The sequence below is a fragment of the Pristiophorus japonicus genome, chromosome 18 (assembly GCF_044704955.1).
Source record: "Pristiophorus japonicus isolate sPriJap1 chromosome 18, sPriJap1.hap1, whole genome shotgun sequence".
Taxonomy (NCBI): Eukaryota; Metazoa; Chordata; class Chondrichthyes; family Pristiophoridae; genus Pristiophorus; species Pristiophorus japonicus.
The window spans coordinates 88,127,721-88,152,134 of NC_091994.1; the positions used below are offsets into that span (position 1 = coordinate 88,127,721).

A 24,414-nucleotide genomic window follows, 5' to 3' on the forward strand; every position below is an offset into this window, starting at 1 on the left:
CCATGTTAGTGCTTTCACTTATCTTTTCAAACCTTTAAAAGACCAGCTGAAGTGAAGAATAGAATTTCTGAATAAGACGCAAACATACTAGTTGTTTGATTCAATGTCCTTTTTATAAAACTATTTAGAACCATTTGGTGATTATTATTGTTCCAACAGTCAGTTTTAAAACTTACAATGCTGATAGCCAAGACCATGGCTCTCTGACATCACCCAAGATAGATTATAGCACAAACAGTGGCTCTTTATTGCCAATATTGACGTTCAGCTCCACGTACCCACTTCAAACTATGAAATGGATCGATGGCTAGCAGCCTAATGCTGCACAGGAGGACCTGGATTACTTTTTGGCACAAAACAAAATTGTTGGAAAGAAGGCCAATCTGCTTTCAGCATTCTAATGTTTAAACTGACCAAGGAAGCAAATATAATCTGATAATGGAACAAAACTGTTTAAAAACAGGAATTGCAATCTCAAACAAAAAGATCATATTTAAGTCTTATGATTAAAATGTTATTTTTCACTGTTGGTTCTTTAAAGGCAGTATATAACATTGAAAGCTAACTAGATCACTATGCCCTCAGCTATGCACTGAATGTCATTTGCACTTATCAGAACATGAAATGTATAGAAGGAATATTTTGAAGGGGAAAATTGAAAATCAAAAATTTGCTCAATATCCTCTTGCTGCCAGCTGTTAACAAGTTGCTAAATGTAAATGAATGGCTGCAACAAGGCACTTACTTTGAGCACAGGTCCATAACGACAGAAATGTCTGGACAAGTATTGTTCAGTAATGTTTGAAGACAGACCATCCAGCCATACACAGTTAGTTGGCATGCTCTTTCCAAATCCCAGCTGGAGAAAGAGAGAAAGAGAGAACAGATGTATTTTAACTGTAACAAAACTCATTGACCTGAATGCAATAAAACTAAGCTATATTACAGATTTTCACATATGTTAACATAATCTACTTAACTGGCTCACCCCAAAATTTACAACTACTACTACTAGTCATCATTGTAACACAGAATACACTACATGAAAATCTTCACTGGAGATAATTGGTATAGAAACATGAGGCAAATCTATACATAATTTATATTGTTCTGCGAACATTTTATTCATCTCACTTTCTTTCAAGTACCTTTGGATCATTCATTATTTAACAGCTGAAACAGAGCCTCAGCATTTCAATGTTCTTCTGAAACTGGCCTTTAGGAAGTGCATGAGTAGATTGGGGTGACGATCCAAATTTCCCTCATTCCATTTGGGGATGTGCTATTCCTTTTCAACAGAGTTGAAATAATTGCTCAAAGTATTGACACAAATCTATGCCTATAACGCCAGGACATAATGTCCTGAAGCATTAACATGGTGCTTACAATATGTTCTGAAGAACATGCAACAGTGTAATCTGAAAACATTTTTACATTTGTACAGAAAATCAATGCAGGTCTAATAGGATAAATGGCGGTCATTTATGTAAATACAGTGACACTAAGGGGGTCACTCAAAATGTTTATGTAGTTGCAGTCAATTCTACTTCAGGAAATACTTGATTCCCCTTTCTATTAAGTGAATAACAATTGAAACATCAATTAAATATTTTTGGTCTATGCCTATTGTATTCATTTGGACTAACTGGATTTTAAGTGAACATTCTTATTAAGTAATTTCTCGATCCAGATTCCACATTGGCATAATTATAGGCCAACTTGCAGTTACCTTCTGTGTAATACATTGCAATGACTAGATAGTCTTACAAATCTACCCAGGTTCACCAGTTAAAGTATTGCAAAATGCGCATCACATTGATGAGCCTTTGCTTTCAATTGCAATTACAAAATGCAAGAAAGAGCACTGCGCCATGTTATAGGACATGAATTCTTCCTCTATGATTCTACACATAGTGAGCTCCCAGTCTCAGCCAAACCACCAGTCAGGAAAAGAAAAGCAATTTTCCAAATGGAAGTGGGAGAAATTGACCGGGATCACTCTAGTACATTATGAATTGGATGCTTCAACTGGAGAGGTCTGGGAGAAATTCATCTACCAGTTCACTTAGTCAAGGATGGCGCATGAGCTGCAGGGTGACATATGGGAGAAAAATAATTTGCAGGGGAAGGGAAAATAGAGCAGACAAATCCTACAACCTAGATCAATGGATTCTCAATCAGGAGAGGCCAGTCTCAGGTGACATTTGCACTTGGGCTTTCCCAGAGCTCAGCTCAACTTTGCTTGTCTCAACCCCGTCTGAGAGAGGAACAGTGATGTTTGCCTTCACACACTGCTCAATCACAGCCCAGGTAGGTCGACCAAAGGCGGTACCAATTACATCCACAGAAGCATCTGCAGGTTGGACACTCTACCTAACATGCCAAGGAGAACAATGTAAAACTTGGAGGGAGGAAAGAGAAAAGTAACTCAAGAAAACAGAGGGGAATATTACAAAAGTAAAGTTACAACAAAAAACAGTATACAAGAAATTGTTCAACAGAAAATTCTTACTAATATTTCACTGTGAATTCCTGATAAGTGAATATTCCTGATAAGCAAATGACTGTATTTCTCCTTCCTGACCTTGAGCCGATTATTTCCTAAGTACTCTCCGTCCATTTTCTTGATGGCTTTGCAGACACTTGCAATGTCACAGTACTGTAGGAAGGCGTATTGAGGAACCCCATTTACCTTCTTGATGTCAATATCCTGTCATTTTAAATAAAAAAAGACAATAGCATGGACTTTGAATTCTGTGTGACGATGTCATCACAAAAAAACATATTCTTGCCAATTTTTAAAGATTTCTATTTTAATTATTTTCTTTTTTGCTTTTACCATTAAAAACAAATAGGGCAGTGAAAGTATTTTTTCACTTTAGTTTAAACATTTTATATTTTACTTTATGTGAAAAATAGTGTACCACATTGTCCCATTGTCATTTGCGTTAGGGTCTGAGGGAGCAGAGAGGGGAAATTAGAAGGTTATTTGAGGAAATATGGTGCTCTACTTTATGGTAAGGAGGAAATCATATCCAAAAATATCGAGACACCTGCTTGGACAACATATTCACTATGTCATTCCAAGTTGGTTGTTGTTCTGTTCATTTGTGCAAGGTTCGGTCTCATTCTTCCTCATGGATGGTGGTGCTTGAACTTATGTCAAAGATTTGATACCAGTTAGGACTCAAACTCCAATTCTTTGACCCATGAACCATTTATACTACTATCTTTTGGAAACAGAGCATTTCACATTTCTGGTGCAATTCAGGTTGCAAACGATGCCCTAATTTTAATGAAGCAAACTGTACCAGGTCAATGGCCATTAGTATTTTGTAGAATTCATTTGGTGTGAAACAAGGATGAACTAGGAATCAACACAGGCTTTTCAAAATCTCTGCTGCCCATATCCTATCCCACACCAAGTTCCACTCACCCATTACTCCATCTCTCCCTCACCTAGATTAGCTCCCGGAACCCAAACGCCTCCAATTTAAAATTCTCAACCTCATGTTTAAATCCCTTCATTGCCTTACCCATCCTTTTCTACTCTTCTAGGTCCTATTAAATAATCTGGCTGCTTGGTCAATCCTCAACAGTACCCTGGAATACTACAGACCTGACCAGGTCAGGTATCTGAAGTCTGCCAGAGAGTTGACTCCGTTTCAATCTTCCATCATCAGGCACGTCGTCTTGGAATCAACTCGACCGTGCTTACCACTTTTGCCCACCCCCAGAGAGGAGTCACTAGGTGGTCATTAGATAATCGGAATGAAGACAAATACAAAACAAACAACAAATGTAGGTTATTCACCATGAAAAAACAGATGAAATACAAATCACAAAAGTTGTGCAATGAGGTAATGCCTTGCAAAAATTCTGAAAGATAATCAAGATGATGGATAATCAGAATGTGGATAATGGAAGTCTTAAAAAAAAAGTTTAAATCATTCACACTTCCAAGTTGAGGGGTTCCTAGAAAGGATGAAATCCTGTCATCTCACAATTGACTAACCCAAGCAGCATACATACCACAATCTCCCCAAAACGTTCAAAGATGTTTCGAAGATCTCCATAGGTTGTGGTTTTCTCCAGGTTCCCGATAAATAATGTTCTTGTGGCCTTGGGATGAAACTCATCTATTCGGTCATCCAGTGGTCGAAATTCATTCTCACTTTCCGTTTCTGCAAGGGGACCCAAACAAAAAAAAATTCGAAAACATATTATGTCACCAGCACCAGAACATTCTTCAAATTATCTTCAATTTGACAATGCAATATACATTACTTTGGTGTGGTCATGCAGTCTCTGCTAACTCGTTCTCCAATCCTCACATTCACTTCAGCAACAAATGTATAATTGGCTAGACAACTACTCTGTGCCATGCATTTATCAAATAGACGAACCTGGCCCTAGCTTTACAGTAGTTTTCAGGACGTTGAGATAAAGCTAACATTCACAGATGTCATCTAAATCACTGGTACTTGTAATATATCTCATGGACCATTTGTAGCCCTTTCCTCTTCATCTGTGGCCCATGGCAGACTTTTTGCTGTTGTACGTGTATCTGGAGCTCCATTAGCATCCTCCCCTGCCATGAAATTGCTGGAGCAAAGACTCAGCGCTGTTCCCTATACCTTTTTCTGTCCAGTATGAGAAAGCAAGGAAATGCTATCAAAAGCATACTTATCGCAGCATCCATAAGGCAAGTGAAAATCTTTCAGAACTATAGATTCTACAGTTTAATAGAACTATTAATCCTACATTTCTTCCACCCAGCCAGTCCAATTAATAATTTTCTTATAAAGCCAGAATTGAAACCGGGAGCACAATATATGGAGAAATCACACACACAAATCCACATCCCATCTCATCATGTAGCAGCATTTCTGAGAATGGTCCTTGAGCAAGATACTCCTTGGGACTGTAGCAGCCAATGGAAGTCATTGAGTAACATTAATCTAAGCCCATGCACCACTAGTCTTTTCAGCAAGATAACAGACAATGTACGACAGTTGCTATGTAAATCAAAAAGTAGTTTGAAGATATAATTATTTAAAACATGATATTCCTTATTTTCCTAATGCCTTTGCCATGATGTGCATTGTACCACCACACCCTTATTCTCTCAAACCTTGCCGCTGCTCAGTAAACACCTACCTGGGCCTGTCCAAGTAGTAACTTCAATCTGCATGCCAAAAAATAACTTCCCCTTTGACGCATTCATAGCCTTCTCCTGGTCTTCCTGTTGTCGAAAGAACACAAGGCCATAGCGCTCTTCAGATGCACCATGGATCTGCACAGATGTTACCTTCCCATACTTCTTAAATTCATGGAAAAGACCGTCTTTAAGGCTTGTGTCTAAATGCAAAAATGAAAGTTTTCAGTGCAGTATTGCTTATGTGATGCATGGTATTTTTTCTCCAATTTAGTTAGTAATCAACAAGTGAGTTCCAATTTCATAGCTGCTTACATCTAGAATACTCTGTTGATTTGGGATGGGAGACACTCCGGGCTTTCAGTGATTTTCAGCTAAGGTTGAGCATTAGACATTGCTGCAAGCAGCAGACAGACATTACAACCCCTGTAAAACCAATTGAAGGGGAAACTGGACTGAGCTCTCCAAGAGAGGATGTGACCAATAATTATAGCCATTGGGCTTTCCTTAATTTCAAGGCAGATCTCTACTATTCTCTTCAATAAGTGCTATTTACTGAAGTTGGAAACACATTCTAAGAAATACAAAGAGTTAAACTGCAGTGAGGATCCAGATCTCCAAATAGAGGAAAGCCTAAATCTATATTTGCAACATATACAAGTATCATTTAATTATGGCATACTGTGAGATTGTAAAAGATGCCATCCCTGGATTAAACAAAGTAGACAACTCCCATTAAATGCTCCTGTTGCAAAGAAGCTTTATACATGGCCGTGACCCAAATATTCACAATTTACAATTTCAATTTATTCAGGAAATATTTATCTCAACAATGAATGCACGACTTAAGCGTCTCACAGCCTAAAGTTTTTCCTAAAAAAAGTGAACCTGTAAGAAACCAATTAATTTTGGACTGGGAAATTAAAACACAGTATTCAGCTAAATAGTAACAGGGCTTTTAGCATTCACAGAAAAATCAAGTCTGATCGTTATATAATCTCAAATTCCCAAATTTTGGGTTTTAAATGTCCTTGTTCCACACCTGCTTTCAGTTTTGTAAAATCAGCTATAGTTAGTTCCACTGAAATGAAAGGAGACAGGAAACAGAAAGTAAACAAAGTGCAATTTTTCTAAAATGTGCTATGCCTAAAGTATATGTACTATTTTTTTAAGACTTTTCCTGCCAATTTTCTCTCCTCCACACCTGCAGGCATTCATTCCTCGGTGGGGTACAATTCTATGGGTGGCCTTCAGTACTTATGCAAATAGCCATTTTTCATGTGTACCTCAGACACAAAGTGCTTGCAGGTTATTCAATGATCGTGGGGTCACCACCTGATCCTGCCCTCACCCAATGTTCACACATGCATTTCCAACAGGGGTACTGGACAACGATCAGGAAAAGAAAATATGGCCCATTTTCCCTTCCCGAACCATGTGATTCTGGGACCAACTGTAGACCCCTACTGCCACTCTGAGATCAGCTAACTAAGCATAGAAGGGAATTAAATTTGGAACCTTTGTGGCTTGTATCATTCATCTACTCATTGCCTTAACTGGCTCTGCCATCAATGTGTTTCCTGCCTGAAGTATTCATCAGTACACGTTCGAATGTTCTGTTCTGGTATGAAAGAAACTTTGATGCCCAACAGTTCAAATCCCTTTTAAATGGCACATTTACTCACCAGTAGAGCGGACTGGCAAATTTTGGACCTTGATTCCATAGCTCTTGCGTGGTTCATCCTTTTCCACAGGTGTTGGGAGTTGGACTGGCGGTGCAGGGACTGCAGCAGACTGAACTGATCTCGCTGGAGATTCGTCACTGGAGCTGCTGCTAGAATCACTACTGCAAAAAAAAGCCACTGGTTAGAAGTTTGATTTGACTGACTGCACCCCACGTTATAGTCATAAACTTAGACAGTTCACTGTTTGATACATGGACGATAACTAAGTCATCGAGAACATTTCCACATGGCTGTGGAGTAAAGAATATTAAACCGATACCCTTCTTACAATCTCAACACTGCTGCTCTGAGGAGGCCTGATACTTCCCTGAAGGCACTTAGCTGTAAATAAAAACCAGCTCAGGGCCTCTTACAGTCAAGTTTAGAGAGTGGTGTCAACAATTATCGACAGGTAGGTCGGTGACCCTCAGTTACAAATGATGTCTTGTACAGGGAGACCACAGAAGGGGAAAAAATACATCATAAAACATTATTACACACACATACATGCACATCAATGTCTTGAAACGGGAGTTCCACTCTCAAAAATACACCTTTAAAATAGGGGTTGTATTCATTTTTCAATACATAATACTTTATCACGATAGATCAATAAACAATTCCATTGTAACAAAGCTTGTTGAGTTCCACATCAATGTTATTCAACCATTAGAATGGCTTTCCACAGTTAATACTCTCATAGTATGTAGCATTCTACAGCACAGTATGATGTCTCTTCACAAGTATGCAGCCATGTGTTTAAGGAACACAAACAATATATTGTGGCACCCTTACTTATGAATTTCCTTCATGCAAACCATATGTGCACTTAAGAACCACAGACACTGCACGTGACTCATACAATGGTAAGGGTTCCAGCATCAGAACTTTATAATGTATTCAAATTAATAATTCTTAATACCACTGTGACCAACTAGCATCCTTTTCTTTTAGCTGTACTTGGAGTGGACAATAAGAATGTTAACCCATATAGTCAAAAAAGGAAATAATTTGGAAGCAAATAATTTAGTTTCATATTTTCGTGGGGGAAATCTTTAAAATGCTGAAATGCACAGGCGATATAAATGTGCATGGACTGTTTGACTTACACTGCGCGTGCAGAACTCAAGGGCACAGGATAAAAATTAATAAACCTCAAACAATATTAGAGACCAGAAGAAACCCCCTGTCCCAAGTATTAGACATATACGATTGATTTCCAACAAAAGCTGTCGATGTTGAGTTAATCAGTTGCTTCAAAAAGGAGATGGATAAATATCTGATTGGTAATAGGACTATAGAGATAAGTATAGACTGAGATAATATTCCTGGTACAGAATTGTTAATGTGACACACAAGCTGTGGGAGGGTGGGGGTGAATCTTACTTGTGGGGGACAGCAGATCAGGGTTTAATAGTGAAGATGTGGGATTGGATGAATATTCAGGAGATTACCCTACAGGTTCAAGGAATATACATCTTTCACTCAGGACATAAACTGATAGGTTAGTGACCAAAAAATGTAGAATTTACTTAGTTTATGAAAGGAGCAAGTCCTTAAGGGCCAAAGAGCTTTTTCTTAACTTTTATGTTTTTTTTATATCCTAACTTTTGTGTTGATTGTTTTAAAACCACTAGCAAGAATCGGGGTAGAAAAGATAATTGGCTTAGTGGAACTATGAAGTCCAACAATGTAAGGGAGCTAAATATACACAGCTAGAACAGCCACTGAAGGACTGCATCAATGACAATGTACTGATGTTATTTCTCCTTCCAGGTAGCTCCCCAATGTCAGATATTGTAGTTTGAACAAATATATTCAGACACACACACACCAAATCAAAACTACAGTAATTATTGCATCTCTGAGTCTCACACACTGTAACAAACAATCTCTTTAGCTCTTGCTGTAAAAAAAACTAATTGCGCATATATTAATCCCCATTCCAACAGAATATTTGAGAGGTGACTTTGGGATTCATTCAAAGATAAGTATAAAGAAAAATTCATACAGTGCCATACTCAAGCATAAGTAATTACTAACACCATACAGAGTTGTAAAACACATTATCTGGCATTGATGTAAAGACAGAAATGTATATATATGATGTTTGAAGGGTCAACTACTTAAGACTTCTGAGGTTACTGGACGTGCTATTTAAAAATAACTCTGGAGTGAAGAGAAGATTTTCAATGTACCAGCAGGCAAGAAATGGAAACTAAAAGTCAACCACATTGCTGCCTGTGGAGCATATGCAAGGTGATCACAAAGTATGTTCCCCGTAAATATATATCTGGCAATATTTACTACAGGATGGACAGTCTCAAAATTTGAACATTTCAAATTGAAAGCCTGTTCTTGTTCAGTGGAAGCAAAATTAATTCAAATCAACCAAAAATGGATTTTCTGCTTTACTTCCATTTCAATTCTATTCACAAGGTTCCATCTAGGTGTGGTAACGAGTGGCATGTTTACAGAAAATACTGTGGGTGAGAACAAAATATTCTCACAATATTTACAAATATAAAACAAAGATCAGATAAAGGCAGAACAAATGAGAAAACCAACCCTGCAAATTCTGTAAATCTGAAGCAGAAACATAAAATGTTGGAAATACACAGTCGTTCAGCCAGCATCTGTAAAAAGAGAACACACTTATCATTTTGGGTATTTACCCTTTGCCAGAACTAAAAATGGACTAACCCGTCTTCTTTTTACAGATGCTGACTGTCCTGTTGTATATTTCCAGCATTTTGTGTTTTCGTTTCAGATATAGACAATCCTATGTAGTATATTATCTATAGTATGGCACCAACCTTTGAGAATTTTGATTCAAATTAATGACCGTTTTAACCTATATTTACAGTATTTACTATCAATTTAGAAAACTGTCTCTTGGGTGAATTTTTGATTGAGTATCATTCAGAATGTTCTAGAATGATGCTGTTCTCAACAGTGCTGCTTGACCAACATCAGTTAGGTCAGAGGTATACCAAATGAACAAGTCTCCCATAGGTCTAAAATAAAATGCCAAGCTACCTACTATGCATTCATAATGATCAGCCTACAATAGCATACAATTTAAAACAATATATCAAAACCAATATGCTACAGCAGTATGAGTACTCCGTTCAGATCAACTGTCTTCCCTTGTCTCACTGAGTGTCATCCGAGACTCTCACTGACTTCCAGCAGTGCTGTCATATTATACCCACTGCAGCAAGGTCAGATCATGTCAGGCTGCTGACACCCTAAACCAGCTGGAAGATTATTTCACAAGAGCTATAAAAGTTAACAGGCAACTGATTTTTTGTGTGCTAAGTTCACAGTGTGGTGTGCAGCCAGACATTTTGGAAAATGTCTACTATACGGTCATTCCATAATGAGCTTGAGGGCTACTGGGTAGAAATCATTCCACACTCTCCTTCTTTTAAGAATGTTCATTGCAATATTTATTTGTTCAGAAACTTTCAGAATCCATTTTTACTCATTTAATCTCGGTGTCAAATATTTGTCTCATAATACTCCTGAAGTGCCTTGGGACGTTTTACTACTTTACAGGTGCTATATAAATACAAGTTGTTGTTGTGTTGACCTGGCCAATATTATGTTAATCTGCAAACTTTTTTTTTTAATGCTCTGCATGAAACTTCAGCACATTGGCACATTAGAATATTGCGATATACAACCTCCAAACATACACATTATAGATTCCTGTTAAAAAAAAGAGAAACCATATACTATAGCTTGTCGATCTGCAACACTTTTGCATCCACACCTGCTGATGTAAGCCCATGTTCGTGATTCACAACAGAGAAACCATGTAAAAACTCACCCACCCAAGCAGAAACTCTCACTATAATAGTTATGAAATATATATAGTACAACTGCCTTAATAATAAATAATCCAGATAACAACCCCCCTCATCAGCATAAATATAGCTCTAGGATAACCACGGAGAGCTTCTGCACTCTAAGCAGTTAACCTTAAATGGACGTACAAAACCTACAAACGTTTCTTTTTCTGTTTTTACATTGGGATTGTTTCAAAACTAGATTGATTTCTTTCATAAGACTAGGGGTAGGGAACAACAGGTTTTCTTCATACATTATTTCACATAAAACTGTAAAACCTGTATATATGATGAAGTAAAGAGACAAAAGCTCTGTTTAAAACATTGGATCTCCAACAGTAAGTTCTGGCTAGAGGAAGGCTCCCCCTCCCTTTAAACAATACAAGCTTCACCAGTAGTCCTTATTAGGCAAGCACAATTTGCTTTTAGACCCAAATAAATGTAAAATCAAATTAGGAGTACTCAGCAGGAAGTGAGGCATTCAATATATCCTAAAACGACGATCAAAGTGTTCAAAGTAAACAGCCAAAGCAAGAGATGCCCGTCAATGGCCGCATGTTGAACTCTGCTGATTCAGGAATCTGGCATATCAGATCTGCAGTCTGGGATCAAGCTGCCCTTTTGAAAACCTCACACTTTAGAGTATCTCAGCAGCTGAATCAGGGAATTAATTTTGTTCCTGAATCAGCACTAAATGGAATGACAAATGGCTGCTGCAGTGCAATAGACTCCTGCTACACTCAATTCAGATAAACACATAGCTCATCCAAAATACTGAACTTCCCATTCATTTCCAATAAACAAAAAGTAGAATCCTGATGCAAGCAAAAATGTTCTTGGCACATTAGTTATATATTTATCAGTACTGCAGTATCACAGTGGCTGCTCAGCCTTTATTGTGACTCGCAGCAGCTAACCACTTAGTACTTGCAATGAGAATATTCTCTTGAAATCATATAATGAGAATACATTATGCTAAATTGCATTCAGCCACAGAGAAATGCCAACATTTCACAACCAATTCTTCCCAAAGAAACATTTATAAAAATAATTGAAATCCCTGGGTTCCTACAAAACATCTATGTAAACGAGGCAAGAAAACAGTCGGTCTACTTATCAAAAGGGGATTAAAACTAGACATCAACTTAATTTTAAAACTAGTGATGGTTGAAACTAGATGCAGATAGGCACAGCCAAATTCATTAATTAAATTCTAATAGAATCAAACCACTGGCAACTTTCCAATAGTGTGGAAGTCTCAGTTTTGCTCCTTACAGTACCAGTATTGCACACCTTTATTAAATCCAACTTCCTCATCTTACCCATCTGATAGTGTGGCCTATAAAATCCATGCTAAGAAACATGAAGATAGGTAACCCTTCACTAGAAGCAGGTAAACCTTCTCGGGGATCAATTTCTCTACCATCGCATTTACAATCTGCCACCCAACAAGAAACTATGTTTTGCTGCAAACACACAAGATGCCAAAGCGCGAGAGCGGGAGCCGAGATAAAGCGGTGAGAGCGGGAGCCGAGAACCAGTGTAGAGATAAAACTTATTTAAAAAGAGAGAGTAAGGGAAAATCTGAAAAAGGAGCTCTGAGGGTAAGTAAATCGGTTGAGTTGTTTTTTTTTAAACAAAAGATGTCTACCTCATTTTAGTTCAGCATAATTTTAATTCAAGAGATGGCAGGGTAGGCTATTTGTCAGGACTGCCGTACATGGGAGTTTGTGGACAGCCAGTCTCGCTGGTGTTCTCGAGACTGTCCCGGATTCCCACATCTGCAGGAAATTGCCTCAAGTCATTCCGGCTCAGAGTCATTGAGCTAGAGTGTGAGTTAGCGATACTCCAAAACATAAGGGGAAGGGAGGAATTTTTGGATAGTTTTATCCAGAACACAGTCACGCCCCAGAGGAAATCACAGATTCAGGAAGGGGAGGATGTCACTGTTTGAGAGCTGGATAGCGGGGATTTAAGAGAGGTTGAGAAGTCCCGCAGACACTGGTCCTGTCCAACAGGTACAATGTGCTCGCTACCTGTGAGGACAAGGAGAAGGTCTGGGGGGAGGACTGTTAGGGGATAGGAGATTCTACAATATTTGGGATAGCATCCTCTGCAGCCACAAACGAGAGTCCCAAAAGGTGTATTGCCTACACAGTCTCAAGTTAAAGGCTCTCTCAAGGCAGCTGGAGAGCTATTAGGAAAGGGATGGGGTAAAATCCAGTTGCCTTGGTCCATGTTGGATCAAACAATATAGGTAGGAACAGAGAGGAGGTTCTGCTGAGGGAATATCAGGAATTAGGAACTAAATTAAAAAGCAGGGCCTCAAGGGTAATAAGCTCTGGATTATTGTCCAAGCCATGTGCAAATTGGCATAGAGACAGACAGATCGGGTGAGTTAACATGTGGGCTAAAGGGCTTGTGTGGGAAGATGGGGTTCTTTTTCATGGGGCACTGGCACCAGTACAGGGACAGGAAGAAGCTGCGGACCGAGGTGGGGTGAGCTCCACCTGAATCGGATTGGGATCAGTATCTTAACGGAAAAGTAAATAGTGTGGTCACAAAGGCTTTAAGCTAGTAAGACAGGGGGAGTGATCTACAAGAAATGGAACAAGCTTAAATGTAAATGAAACAGGAAGAGAGAGCATGGGACAGACTAAACTGAGGGAGGACATAAATGCCCAGGGAATAACTGAAGTTATAGAGCAGAAGTGTAAAAAGATGGTCTAAAAATAAAGTGAGAAGAACTGCTATTAAAAATAGGAGTTAAACTGTACATCAATGCACACAGTGTCCATAACTAAACAGGGGAACTGGAGGTAATAATACGTTGCGAGGAACCAGATATAGTCAGGATTACTGAGACATTCCTACAGAAAAATCAGGACTAGGAATTAAACATTGCTGGGTGTAACATATTTTAAAAAGAGAGTGGGAAAAAGGAGAGATGGAGTAGCTGTACTTATTAGAGATAACATAATGGCAGTAGAAAAAAGTAACACAGCCATCAAGAAGACAGAAACAGAATCCGCGTGGATAGAGATAAGATTTTTTTTTAAAGGACTAATCACACTAATGGGGGTAGTCTAAAGACCACCTAATAGTGGAAGGGAGGTGGAAGAAGAAATATGCAAACAAATTAGGGAAATGAATAACAAATATAGACTAATAAATCATGGGGGATTTCAACTACCCCGAATTTAATTGGCCAGAAGAGGTGGGTAAAAGGGATAAGGGAATGGACTTCCAACATTCTGTACAGGACTCCTTTCTAACCCAGTATGCAAGAAGCCCAACAACAGCAGATTCGTTACTGGATCTGGTAACAGGGAATGAACCAGAGCAGATAAGAGAAGTAAAAGTAGGGAAACATCTAGGCAATAGTGACCACAATATAATATGGTTTAGGATAATAACTAAGAAAGACTTGCAGTTATATAGTGCCTTTCACAACCTCAGGACGTCCCAAAGTGCATTATAGCCAATTAAGTACTTCTGAAGTGTAATCATTGTTGTAATGTAGAAGGACATATGCATGACAAAGACCAAGGTAATAGATTGGAGAAAAGCTAATTTTGACGGGCTGAGACTAGAACTTGGGAAAATAAAATGAACAACAATATTGGCAAACAATGATACAGAACAGTAATGAGAAACATTTAAAACTGTGCTCTGCAGAGCCCTGGAAAAATGCATTCCGCTAAAAAAACAAGAACAACTTAAACACAAATGGATGAATAAAAACATATGGGAAAAATTGAGGGTAAGGAAAGAGACTTACACTAAGTACATGGCCAGCAGAGAAGAGCAAGACAAGGGAGAATACAAAGAGACTGGGAGAGAAATCAAAAAAAAATTAGGAAGGCAAAGAGGAATTATGAAATTAAATTATCAAGGAACATAAAACAAAATATTCTACAGACACAAATTTTAAAAAATAATAATGTTGGGATGAGAATAGGGCCATTAAGGGACGGTAAGGATAAAATCACAGGCAATCATAACGAAATGGCAGAAATATTAAATAATCATTTTGCTTCAGTATTTGCCAGGGCGATGAATCAAGTGGATATGACATGGGAAGATAAGATTAGAAATGATATAACCGCATTTAAAACAGAAAGAGGAAAAATATTAAATAAACTAATCAAACTCAGGATAAAACCCCTGGTCCAGATGGATTGCATCCACACATTCTAAAATAATCTAGGAAAGAGATAGCAGAGGCACGATTACACATATTTAATAATTCATTAAAAAAGGTGTAGTGCCAGAAGACTGGCGGATAGCTAACGGTATACCTATATTTAAGAAGGGAGATAGAACATGTCCAGTGAACTAATAGACCAGTCAGCTTAACATTGGTAGTAGGAAAAATAATGGAATCCCTACTAAAGGAGAAAGTAGAAAAACATCTAGGGCCCAAGTTTCCACAAGAAAAAAAACGGGCGTCCCTCCGAGCTGGGCGCCCGTTTTTCGCGCCTAAAACGGCGCCTAAAAAAATCCTCAGTATTCTCCACCGACTTACAGGTCCTGTGGCACTCGGCACAGCCGGCACGAGCTGTGGGGGGGGCGGAGTCAGGCCCCTGCGCTGAAAACAGTGCCGGGACCTCTGCACATGCGCGCTACAGTCGGCCACAAGTGCAGTAGCTCCAGGCGGCGAACGAAGCACGCAGCCCCTAGCCCAATGGCCTCACTGGGGCTGCGTGAATGAGGCTCCTCCCACGGCCAGCTCCTGCTCCCCGCCCGACCAGACCCGACACTCGCTTCCCCCCCCCCGACCAGACCCGACCCGAGACCCGCTGCCCCCCCCCCTCCCGCCCCAACCGAGACCCGCTCCCCCACCCCGACCCGACATCCGTTCCCCCGCCCCGACCCGACACCCGCTCTCCGCCCCCCCGCCCCGACCCGAGGCCCACTCCCCCCCCCCCCCGAGACCCGCTCCCCGCCCTGACAGCCGCTCTTCCCTCCCCCCCAACCCGACACCCGCTCCCCCCCCCACCTCCGACCCGACACCCGCTCTCTCCCCCCCCGACCCGACACCCGCTCTCCCCCCCTCCGACCTGACACCCGCTCCCCCTCCCCCCACCCCCACCCGACACCCGCTCCTGTTCCCCGACCCCCCCTCTCTCCACCCCCCCCCCCCTCCCTCTCTCCCTCCCTCTCCCTCCCTCTCTCGCTCAGCGGCACGAACGCTGCAGAATTCTCCCTGGCTGAAGCACTTTCACACAGGTAGGAAGATGGTTTATTTAATCTTTTCTTGGCTTATAAATGTTTATTCAGGTTGGATTTATTTGTATAATATTTGTAGAAGTATAAATAAGGATTTATTGTCAAATTTAATGAGTTCCCTTCCCCCCCACCTCGTTCTGGGCGTCTAATTTGTAACCTGCGCCTGATTTTTTAATGTGTAGAACAGGTTTTTTCAGTTCTACAAAAATCTTCACTGGCGCCATTCTACTTTAGTTTGGAGTACATTTTCACTGTGGAAACTTTCAAATCAGGCGTCAGTGGCCGGACACGTCCCCTTTTGAAGAAAAAATTCAGTTCTAAACTAGAACTGTTCTACCTGACTAGAACTGCAGAAAGAAAATGTGGAGAATTGCGATTTCTAAAATAGTCCGTTCTCCACCAGTTGCTCCTAAAAATCAGGCGCGAATCATGTGGAAACTTGGGCCCCTAGAAACCAAAAATATAATGAATAGTCAAAATGAGTTTCAAAGGGAAAAAGCCTTGCTCGACCAACTCATTGAATTCTTTGAAGAGGTAACAGAGAGTGTAGACAAGAAATTGCAGTGGAGGCAATATATTTCGATTTCCAAAAGGCCTTCGATAAGGTACCACATGATAGACGAATGAATAACATCAGAGTATGCGTAGTCAGGAGACAAGTAGCATAATGGATAGCTGGCTGGCTGAAAAGACAGAAAGCATAGAAATGGGGCAACGGGTGGCTATTCAGAGTGGCAGAAGGTGGGAAGGTGCTCCACAAGGATCAGTGCTGGGACCACTGTTGTTCACAATTTATATTAACAATTTAGAGTTTGACATCAGTAGTGGGAAAAATGTAGCCTGACATCAGTAGTGGGGAAGATGTTGGAATCAATCATTAAGGATGAAATAGCAGCACATTTGGAAAGCAGTGACAGGATCGGACCAAGTCAGCATGGATTTATGAAAGGGAAATCATGCTCAACGAATCTTCTGGAATTTTTTGAGGATGTAACGAGCAGAGTGGACAAGGGAGAACCAGTGGATGTGGTGTATTTGGACTTTCAAAAGACTTTTGACAAGGTCCTGCACAAGAGATTGGTGAGCAAAATCAAAGAGCATGGTATTGGGGGTAATGTACTGACGTGGATAGAAAACTAGTTGGTAGACAGCAAACAGAGAGTCGGGATAAACGGGTCCTTTTCAGAGTGGCAGGCAGTGACTAGTGGAGTGCCGCAGGGCTCAGTGCTGGGACCCCAGCTCTTTACAATATACATTAACGATTTAGATGAAGGAATTGAGTGTAATATCTCCAAGTTTGCGGATGACACTAAACTGGGTGGCGGTGTGAGCTGTGAGGAGGATGCTAAGAGGCTGCAGGGTGGCTTGGACAGGTTAGGTGAGTGGGCAAATGCATGGCAGATGCAGTATAATGTGGATAAATGTGAGGTTATCCATTTTGGGGTCAAAAACACGAAGACAGAATATTATCTGGATGGCGGCAGATTAGGAAAAGGAGGTGCAACGAGACCTAGGTGTCATGGTTCATCAGTCACTGAAAGTGGGCATGCAGGTACAGCAGGCGGTGAAGGCGGAAAATGGTATGCTGGCCTTCATAGCTAGGGGATTTGAGTATAGGAGCAGGGAGGTCTTACTGCAGTTGTACAGGGCTTTAGTGAGGCCTCACTTGGAATATTGTGTACAGTTTTGGTCTCCTAATCTGAGGATGTTCTTGTTTTGAGGGAGTGCAGCAAAGGTTCACCAAACTGATTCCAGGGATAGCTGGACTGTCATATGAGGAGAGACTGGATCAACTGGGCCTTTATTCATTGGAGTTTAGAAGGATGAGAGGGGATCTCAGAAACGTATAAGATTCTGATGGGACTGGACAAGTTAGATGCGGGAAGAATGTTCCCAATGTTGGGGAAGTCCAGAACCAGGCGACATAGTCTAAAGGTAAGGGGTAAGCCATTTAGGACTGAGATGAGGAGAAACCTCTTCACTCAGAGCGTTGTTAACCTGTGGAATTCCCTGCCGCAGAGAGTTGTTGATGCCAGTTCATTGGATATATTCAAGAGGGAGTTAGATATGGCCCTTACGGCTAAGGGGATCAAGGGGTATGGAGAGAAAGCACGAAAGGGGTACCGAGGGAATGATCAGCCATGATCTTATTGAATGGCGGTGCAGGCTCGAAGGGCCGAATGGCTTACTCCTGCACCTATTTTTTATGTTTTCTATGGAATCAAAAGCACCATTTCTAAATTTGCGGATGACACCAAATTGGGAGGGTAGTCAACATTGAGGAGGACTGCAACAAATTACAAGGCATTCGTAAACTTGCAGAATGGGCATATAATTGGCAAATTAATTTCAACATCATTAAGTGTGAGGTATTACACTTTGGCAAGAAAAATAAGGAGGTCACATATTACTTCAAAAATAAGAATCTAAATGGGGTAGAGGAGCAAAGGGATCTGGGAGCACAAATCACTAAAATTGTAACGCAGGTCAATAAGGCCATAAAAAAAAAGCAAAGCACTTATTTCAAGAGGGAAAGCAGTGAATAGTAGAGAAGTTATGCTAAACTTGTATCGAACCTTGGTTAGACAACATTTGGAGTACTGTGTACAGTTCTGGTTGCCATATTATAAAAAGGCACTGGAGAGGGTGCAAAAAAGATCTACAAGGATGATATCAGAACTCAAAGGTTATACCTATCAGGAAAGGATGAACAGACTGAGTCTTTTGAAAAGAGACGGCCGAGGCATGACCAAATAGAGGTCTTTAAAATTATGAAAGGTTTTGATAGATTAGACACAGTGAATGTAGGGAAGAGCAAAACTAGAGGCCATCAATATAAGATAGTCACCAAGAAATCAAATAGGGAATTCAGAAGAAACTTCTTTACCCAGAGAGTTAAGAATGTGGAACTACAGGGAGTAGTGGAGGTGAATAGCATTTAAGGGGAAGCGAGATAAGCATGAAGAAGGGAATAGAGGGCTATGCTGATAGAAACATAGAAAATAGGTGCAAGAGTAGGCCATTCGGCCCTTCTAGCCTGCACCGCCATTCAATGAGTTCATGGCTGAACATGCAACTTCAGTACCCCCTTCCTGCTTTCTCGCCATACCCCTTGATCCCCTTAGTAGTAAGGACTTCATCTAACTCCCTTTTGAATATATTTAGTGAATTGGCCTCAACAACTTTCTATGGTAGAGAATTCCACAGGTTCACCACTCCCTGGGTGAAGAAGTTTCTCCTCATCTCGGTCCTAAATGGCTTACCCCTTATCCTTAGACTGTGACCCCTGGTTCTGGACTTCCCCAACATTGGGAACATTCTTCCTGCATCTAACCTGTCTAAACCAGTCAGAATTTTAAACGTTTCTATGAGGTCCCCTCTCATTCTTCTGAACTCCAGTGAATACAAGCCCAGTTGATTTAGTCTTTCTTGATCGGTCAGTCCCACCATCCCAGGAATCAGTCTGGTGAACCTTCGCTGCACTCCCTCAATAGCAAGAATGTCCTTCCTCAAGTTAGGAGACCAAAACTGTACACAATACTCCAGGTGTGGCCTCACCAAGGCCCTGTACAACTGTAGCAACACCTCCCTGCCCCTGTACTCAAATCCCCTCGCTATGAAGGCCAACATGCCATTTGCTTTCTTAACCGCCTGCTGGACCTGCATGCCAACCTTCAATGACTGATGTACCATGACACCCAGGTCTCGTTGCACCTCCCCTTTTCCTAATCTGTCACCATTCAGATAATAGTCTGTCTCTCTGTTTTTACCACCAAGGTGGATAACCTCACATTTATCCACATTATACTTCATCTGCCATGCATTTGCCCACTCACCTAACCTATCCAAGTCACTCTGCAGCCTCATAGCTTCCTTCTCGCAGCTCACACTGCCACCCAACTTAGTGTCATCCGCAAATTTGGAGATATTACATTTAATCCCCTCGTCTAAATCATTAATGTACAATGTAAACAGCTGGGGCCCCAGCACAGAACCTTGTGGTACCCCACTAGTCACTGCCTGCCATTCTGAAAAGTACCCATTTACTCCTACTCTTTGCTTCCTGTCTGACAACCAGTTCTCAATCCATGTCAGCACACTACCCCCAATCCCATGTGCTTTAACTTTGCACATTAATCTCTTGTGTGGGACCTTGTCGAAAGCCTTCTGAAAGTCCAAATATACCACATCAACTGGTTCTCCCTTGTCCACTCTACTGGAAACATCCTCAAAAAATTCCAGAAGATTTGTCAAGCATGATTTCCCTTTCACAAATCCATGCTGACTTGGACCTATCATGTCACCTCTTTCCAAATGCGCTGCTATGAGATCCTTAATAATTGATTCCATCATTTTACCCACTACTGATAGTTACATGAATAAGGATGAGAGGAAAGATGAGAGGAAGAGTTAGTGGCCTGTTTCTGTGCTATGTTTTCTATGTAATTCTTTGTAATAATGCATTCCACAATCTTTCTACAGCATTTTAAATTATATTTTCTGATAAGCCTGGATTTTTTTTTAAATGGAGGATTTCAGCTTTAAGTGGAGTTATCTTTGAATAAACATGAGATACTTGAGAATAATCCCTTTGCTCTTACTATATTGTAATGCAGGAAGAATCTGTGGCTCTCACTGGGAAAGCCAATTATACCCCTTGTTGCAGTGAGCACAAACTCTCTTAGGAAATCAGAGATAAACATTTGACCTAACCCAGTGGTTACTGTGGTCATAAAGTATGCATTCTAGAGAATGTGGAAAGAATACAGAATGTTTCACTGCAACTTGTTTACAGAGTGATCCGGGGTGAAACTGGGTCAGAGAATTCCACAACAGAAACAAAACCAGGCGTGTTTAACATAGCATTTTCAATCTCTCTATGTTTAAAAATTAGAAGAAGCATGATGTTCATATACATCACACTTTCAGGAATTCCAGGTACAAGGTGGCACCCGAGGTAGTGATACAGTTCTACTGCAGATCAATGACATCTATTTATGGGCAAAATTCCGCAGTATTTGTGGGTAATGGTTTAGCTTCAGTAGTTTGACAGTAAGTTTTAATCAGTTTAAGAATAGTTTAGATGTGTGATTGAAGGAAAGAAGTAAAGAATGGGGACAGAGCAGGCATATGGGATTGGGACAACTGCTTATGTGGAGGATAAACACCAAAATGGACTAAGAATAAAAGAAATAGGAGCAGGAGGAGCTTTGCGCCTGCTCCGCCATTCAATAAGATCATGGCTGAACTTTTACATCAACACTTTCCCGCCCTATCCCCATATACGGAAGGCTTGCCTTTATTGGCCGGGGCATAGAATATAAGAGCAGGGAGGTTATGCTTTAATTGTATAATACTTTGGTTAGGCCACAGCTGGAGTACTGCATGCAGTTCTGGTCGCCGTATTATAGGAAGGACGTGATTGCACTAGATAGAGCGGGTGCAGCAGAGATTTACTAGGATGCTGCCTGGAATGGAGAATCTTAGTTATGAGGACAGATTGGATAGGCTGGATTTATTCTCATTGGAACAGAGGAGGTTGAGAGAAGACCTCATTGAGGTGTACAAAAATTGAGGGGCCTGGACATAGTGGCCTATTTCCATTGGTGGCAGGGTCTATTACGAGGGGCCATAGTTTTAAGGTGGTTAGTGGAAGGTTTAGAGGGGATTTGAGGGGGGGGGGGCTTCTTTACGCAGAGGGTTGTGGAGATCTGGAACTCGGGATGCAGAAACCCTCACCACTTTTAAGAGATGGTTGGATGGACACTTAAAAGTGCCGTAACCTGCAGGGTTACAGACCCAGAGCTGGTAATTGGGATTAGACTGGATGACCTTTTGTTGGACGGCGCAGATATAATGTTAAGTATTGCAGGGAAACTAATACGGCCAGGGTGATCTCCTGAACTAGTTTCGATCGCCTGGATGGGTCGGAGAGGAATTTTCCCAGATTTTTGAAATGATGTGGAATCTGTATGGGTGGAGCTGCGGAATACCAAAGGGCAGAAAACGCTAGTGGGAATTGTGTACAGACCACCAAACAGTAGTCATGAGGTTTGGGACAGCATCAAACAAGAAATTAGGGATGCGTGCAATAAAGATACAACAGTTATCATGGGCGACTTTAATCTACATATAGATTGGGCTAACCAAACTGGTAGCAATATGGTGGAGGAGGATTTCCTGGAGTGTATTAGGGATGGTTTTCTAGACCAATATGTCGAGGAACCAACTAGAGGGCTGGCCATCCTAGACTGGGTGATGTGTAATAAGAAAGAACTAATTAGCAATCTTGTTGTGTGAAGCCCCTTGGAGAAGAGTGACCATAATATGGTAGAATTCTTTATTAAGATGGAGAGTGACACAGTTAATTCAGAGACGAGGGTCCTGAACTTAAGGAAAGGTAACTTCGATGGTATGAGACGTGAATTGGCTAGAATAGACTGGCAAATGATACTTAAAGGGTTGACGGAGGATAGGCAATGGCAGACATTTAAAGATCACATGGATGAACTTCAAGAATTGTACATCCCTGTCTGGAGTAAAAATAAAACGGGGAAGGTGGCTCAACTGTGGCTAACAAGGGAAATTAAGGATAGTGTTAAATCCAAGGAAGAGGCATATAAATTGGCCAGAAAAAGCAGCAAACCTGAGGACTGGGAGAAATTTAGAATTCAGCAGAGGAGGACAAAGGGTTTAATTAGGAGGGGTAAAATAATGAGAGGAAGCTTGCTGGGAACATAAAAGCTGACTGCAAAAGCTTCAATAGATATGTGAAGAGAAAAAGATTAGTGAAGACAAACGTAGGTCTCTTGCAGTCAGATTCAGGTGAATTTATAATGGGGAACAAAGAAATGGCAGACCAGTTGAACAAATACTTCGGTTCTGTCTTCACGAAGGAAGACACAAATAACCTTCCGAAAGTACTAGGGGACCAAGGGTCTAGTGAGAAGGAGGAAGTGATGGAAATCCTTATTAGGCTGGAAATTGTGTTCGGGAAATTGATGGGATTGAAGGCCGATAAATCCCCGGGGCCTGATAGTCTGCATCCCAGAGTACTTAAAGAAGTGGCCCTAGAAATAGTGGATGCATTGGTGATCATTTGCCAACAGTCTATCGACTCTGGATCAGTTCCTATGGACTGGAGGGTAGCTAATGTAACACCACTTTTTTTTTAAAGGGAGGGAGAGAAAACAGGTACTTATACACCGTTTAGCTTGACATCAGTAGTGAGGAAAATGTTGGAATCAATTATTAAAGATGAAATAGCAGCGCAGATGGAAAGCAGTGACAGGATCGGTCCAAGTCAGCATGGAGTTATGAAAGGGAAATCATGCTTGACAAATCTTCTGGAATTTTTTGAGGATGTAACTAGTAGAGTGGACAAGGAAGAACCAATGAATGTGGTGTATTTGGACTTTCAAAAGGCTTTTGACAAGAGATTTGATGTGCAAAATTAAAGCACATGGTATTGGGGGTAATGTACCGACGTGGATAGAAAACTAGTTGGTAGACAGCAAACAGAGAGTCGGGATAAACGGGTCCTTTTCAGAATGGCACGCAGTGACTAGTAAGGTGCCGCAGAGTTCAGTGCTGGGACCCCAGCTATTTACAATATACATTAGTGATTTAGATGAAGGAATTGAGTGTAATATCTCCAAGTTTGCAGATGACACTAAGCTGGGAGGCGGTGTGAGCTGTGAGGAGGACGTTAAGAGGCTGCAGGGTGGCTTGGACAGGTTAGGTGAGTGGGCAAATGCATGGCAGATGCAGTATAATGTGGATAAATGTGAGGTTATCCACTTTGGTGGCAAAAACACGAAGGCAGAATATTATCTGAATGGCGGCAGATTAGGAAAAGGGGAGGTGCAATGAGACCTGGGTGTCATGGTACATCAGTCATTGAAAGTTGGCATGCAGGTACAGCAGGCGGTGAAGGCGGCAAATGGTATGCTGGCCTTCATAGCTAGGGGATTTGAGTATAGGAGCAGGGAGGTCTTACTGCAGTTGTACAGGGCCTTGGTGGGGCCTCACCTGGAATATTGTGTTCAGTTTTGGTCTCCTAATCTGAGGAAGGACGTTCTTGCTATTGAGGGAGTGCAGCGAAGGTTCACCAGACTGATTCCCGGGATAGCAGGACTGACATTTGAAGAGAGACTGGATCGACTGGGCCTGTATTCACTGGAGTTTAGAAGGATGAGAGGGGATCTCATAGAAACATATAAAATTCTGACGGGATTGGACAGGTTAGATGCAGGAAGAATGTTCCCGATGTTGGGGAAGTCCAGAACCAGAGGACACAGTCTAAGGATAAGGGGTAAGCCATTTAGGACTGAGATGAGGAGAAACTTCTTCACTCAGAGAGTTGTTAACCTGTGGAATTCCCTCCCGCAGAGAGTTGTTGATGCCAGTTCATTGGATATATTCAAGAGGGAGTTAGATATGGCCC

General features: G+C 41.1%; 1 protein-coding gene across 7 annotated transcripts in view; it reads right to left on the minus strand.

Moving 5' to 3' along the window:
* Positions 1-24,414, minus strand: part of spen (spen family transcriptional repressor) — a 107,811-nt gene that overhangs the window by 21,940 nt on the left and 61,457 nt on the right. For 4 of the 7 annotated variants that reach the window (XM_070860272.1, XM_070860268.1, XM_070860267.1 and 1 more), the window contains 5 exons: positions 6,844-7,004; positions 5,161-5,361; positions 4,033-4,184; positions 2,513-2,710; positions 746-859 (listed from right to left, as the gene is read on the minus strand). In XM_070860272.1, coding sequence (XP_070716373.1) covers positions 746-859; positions 2,513-2,710; positions 4,033-4,184; positions 5,161-5,361; positions 6,844-7,004 — 826 coding nt within the window. The remainder of the gene's footprint in view (positions 1-745; positions 860-2,512; positions 2,711-4,032; positions 4,185-5,160; positions 5,362-6,843; positions 7,005-24,414) is intronic. The other 3 variants (XM_070860271.1, XM_070860269.1, XM_070860270.1) reach the window with 3 other exon arrangements.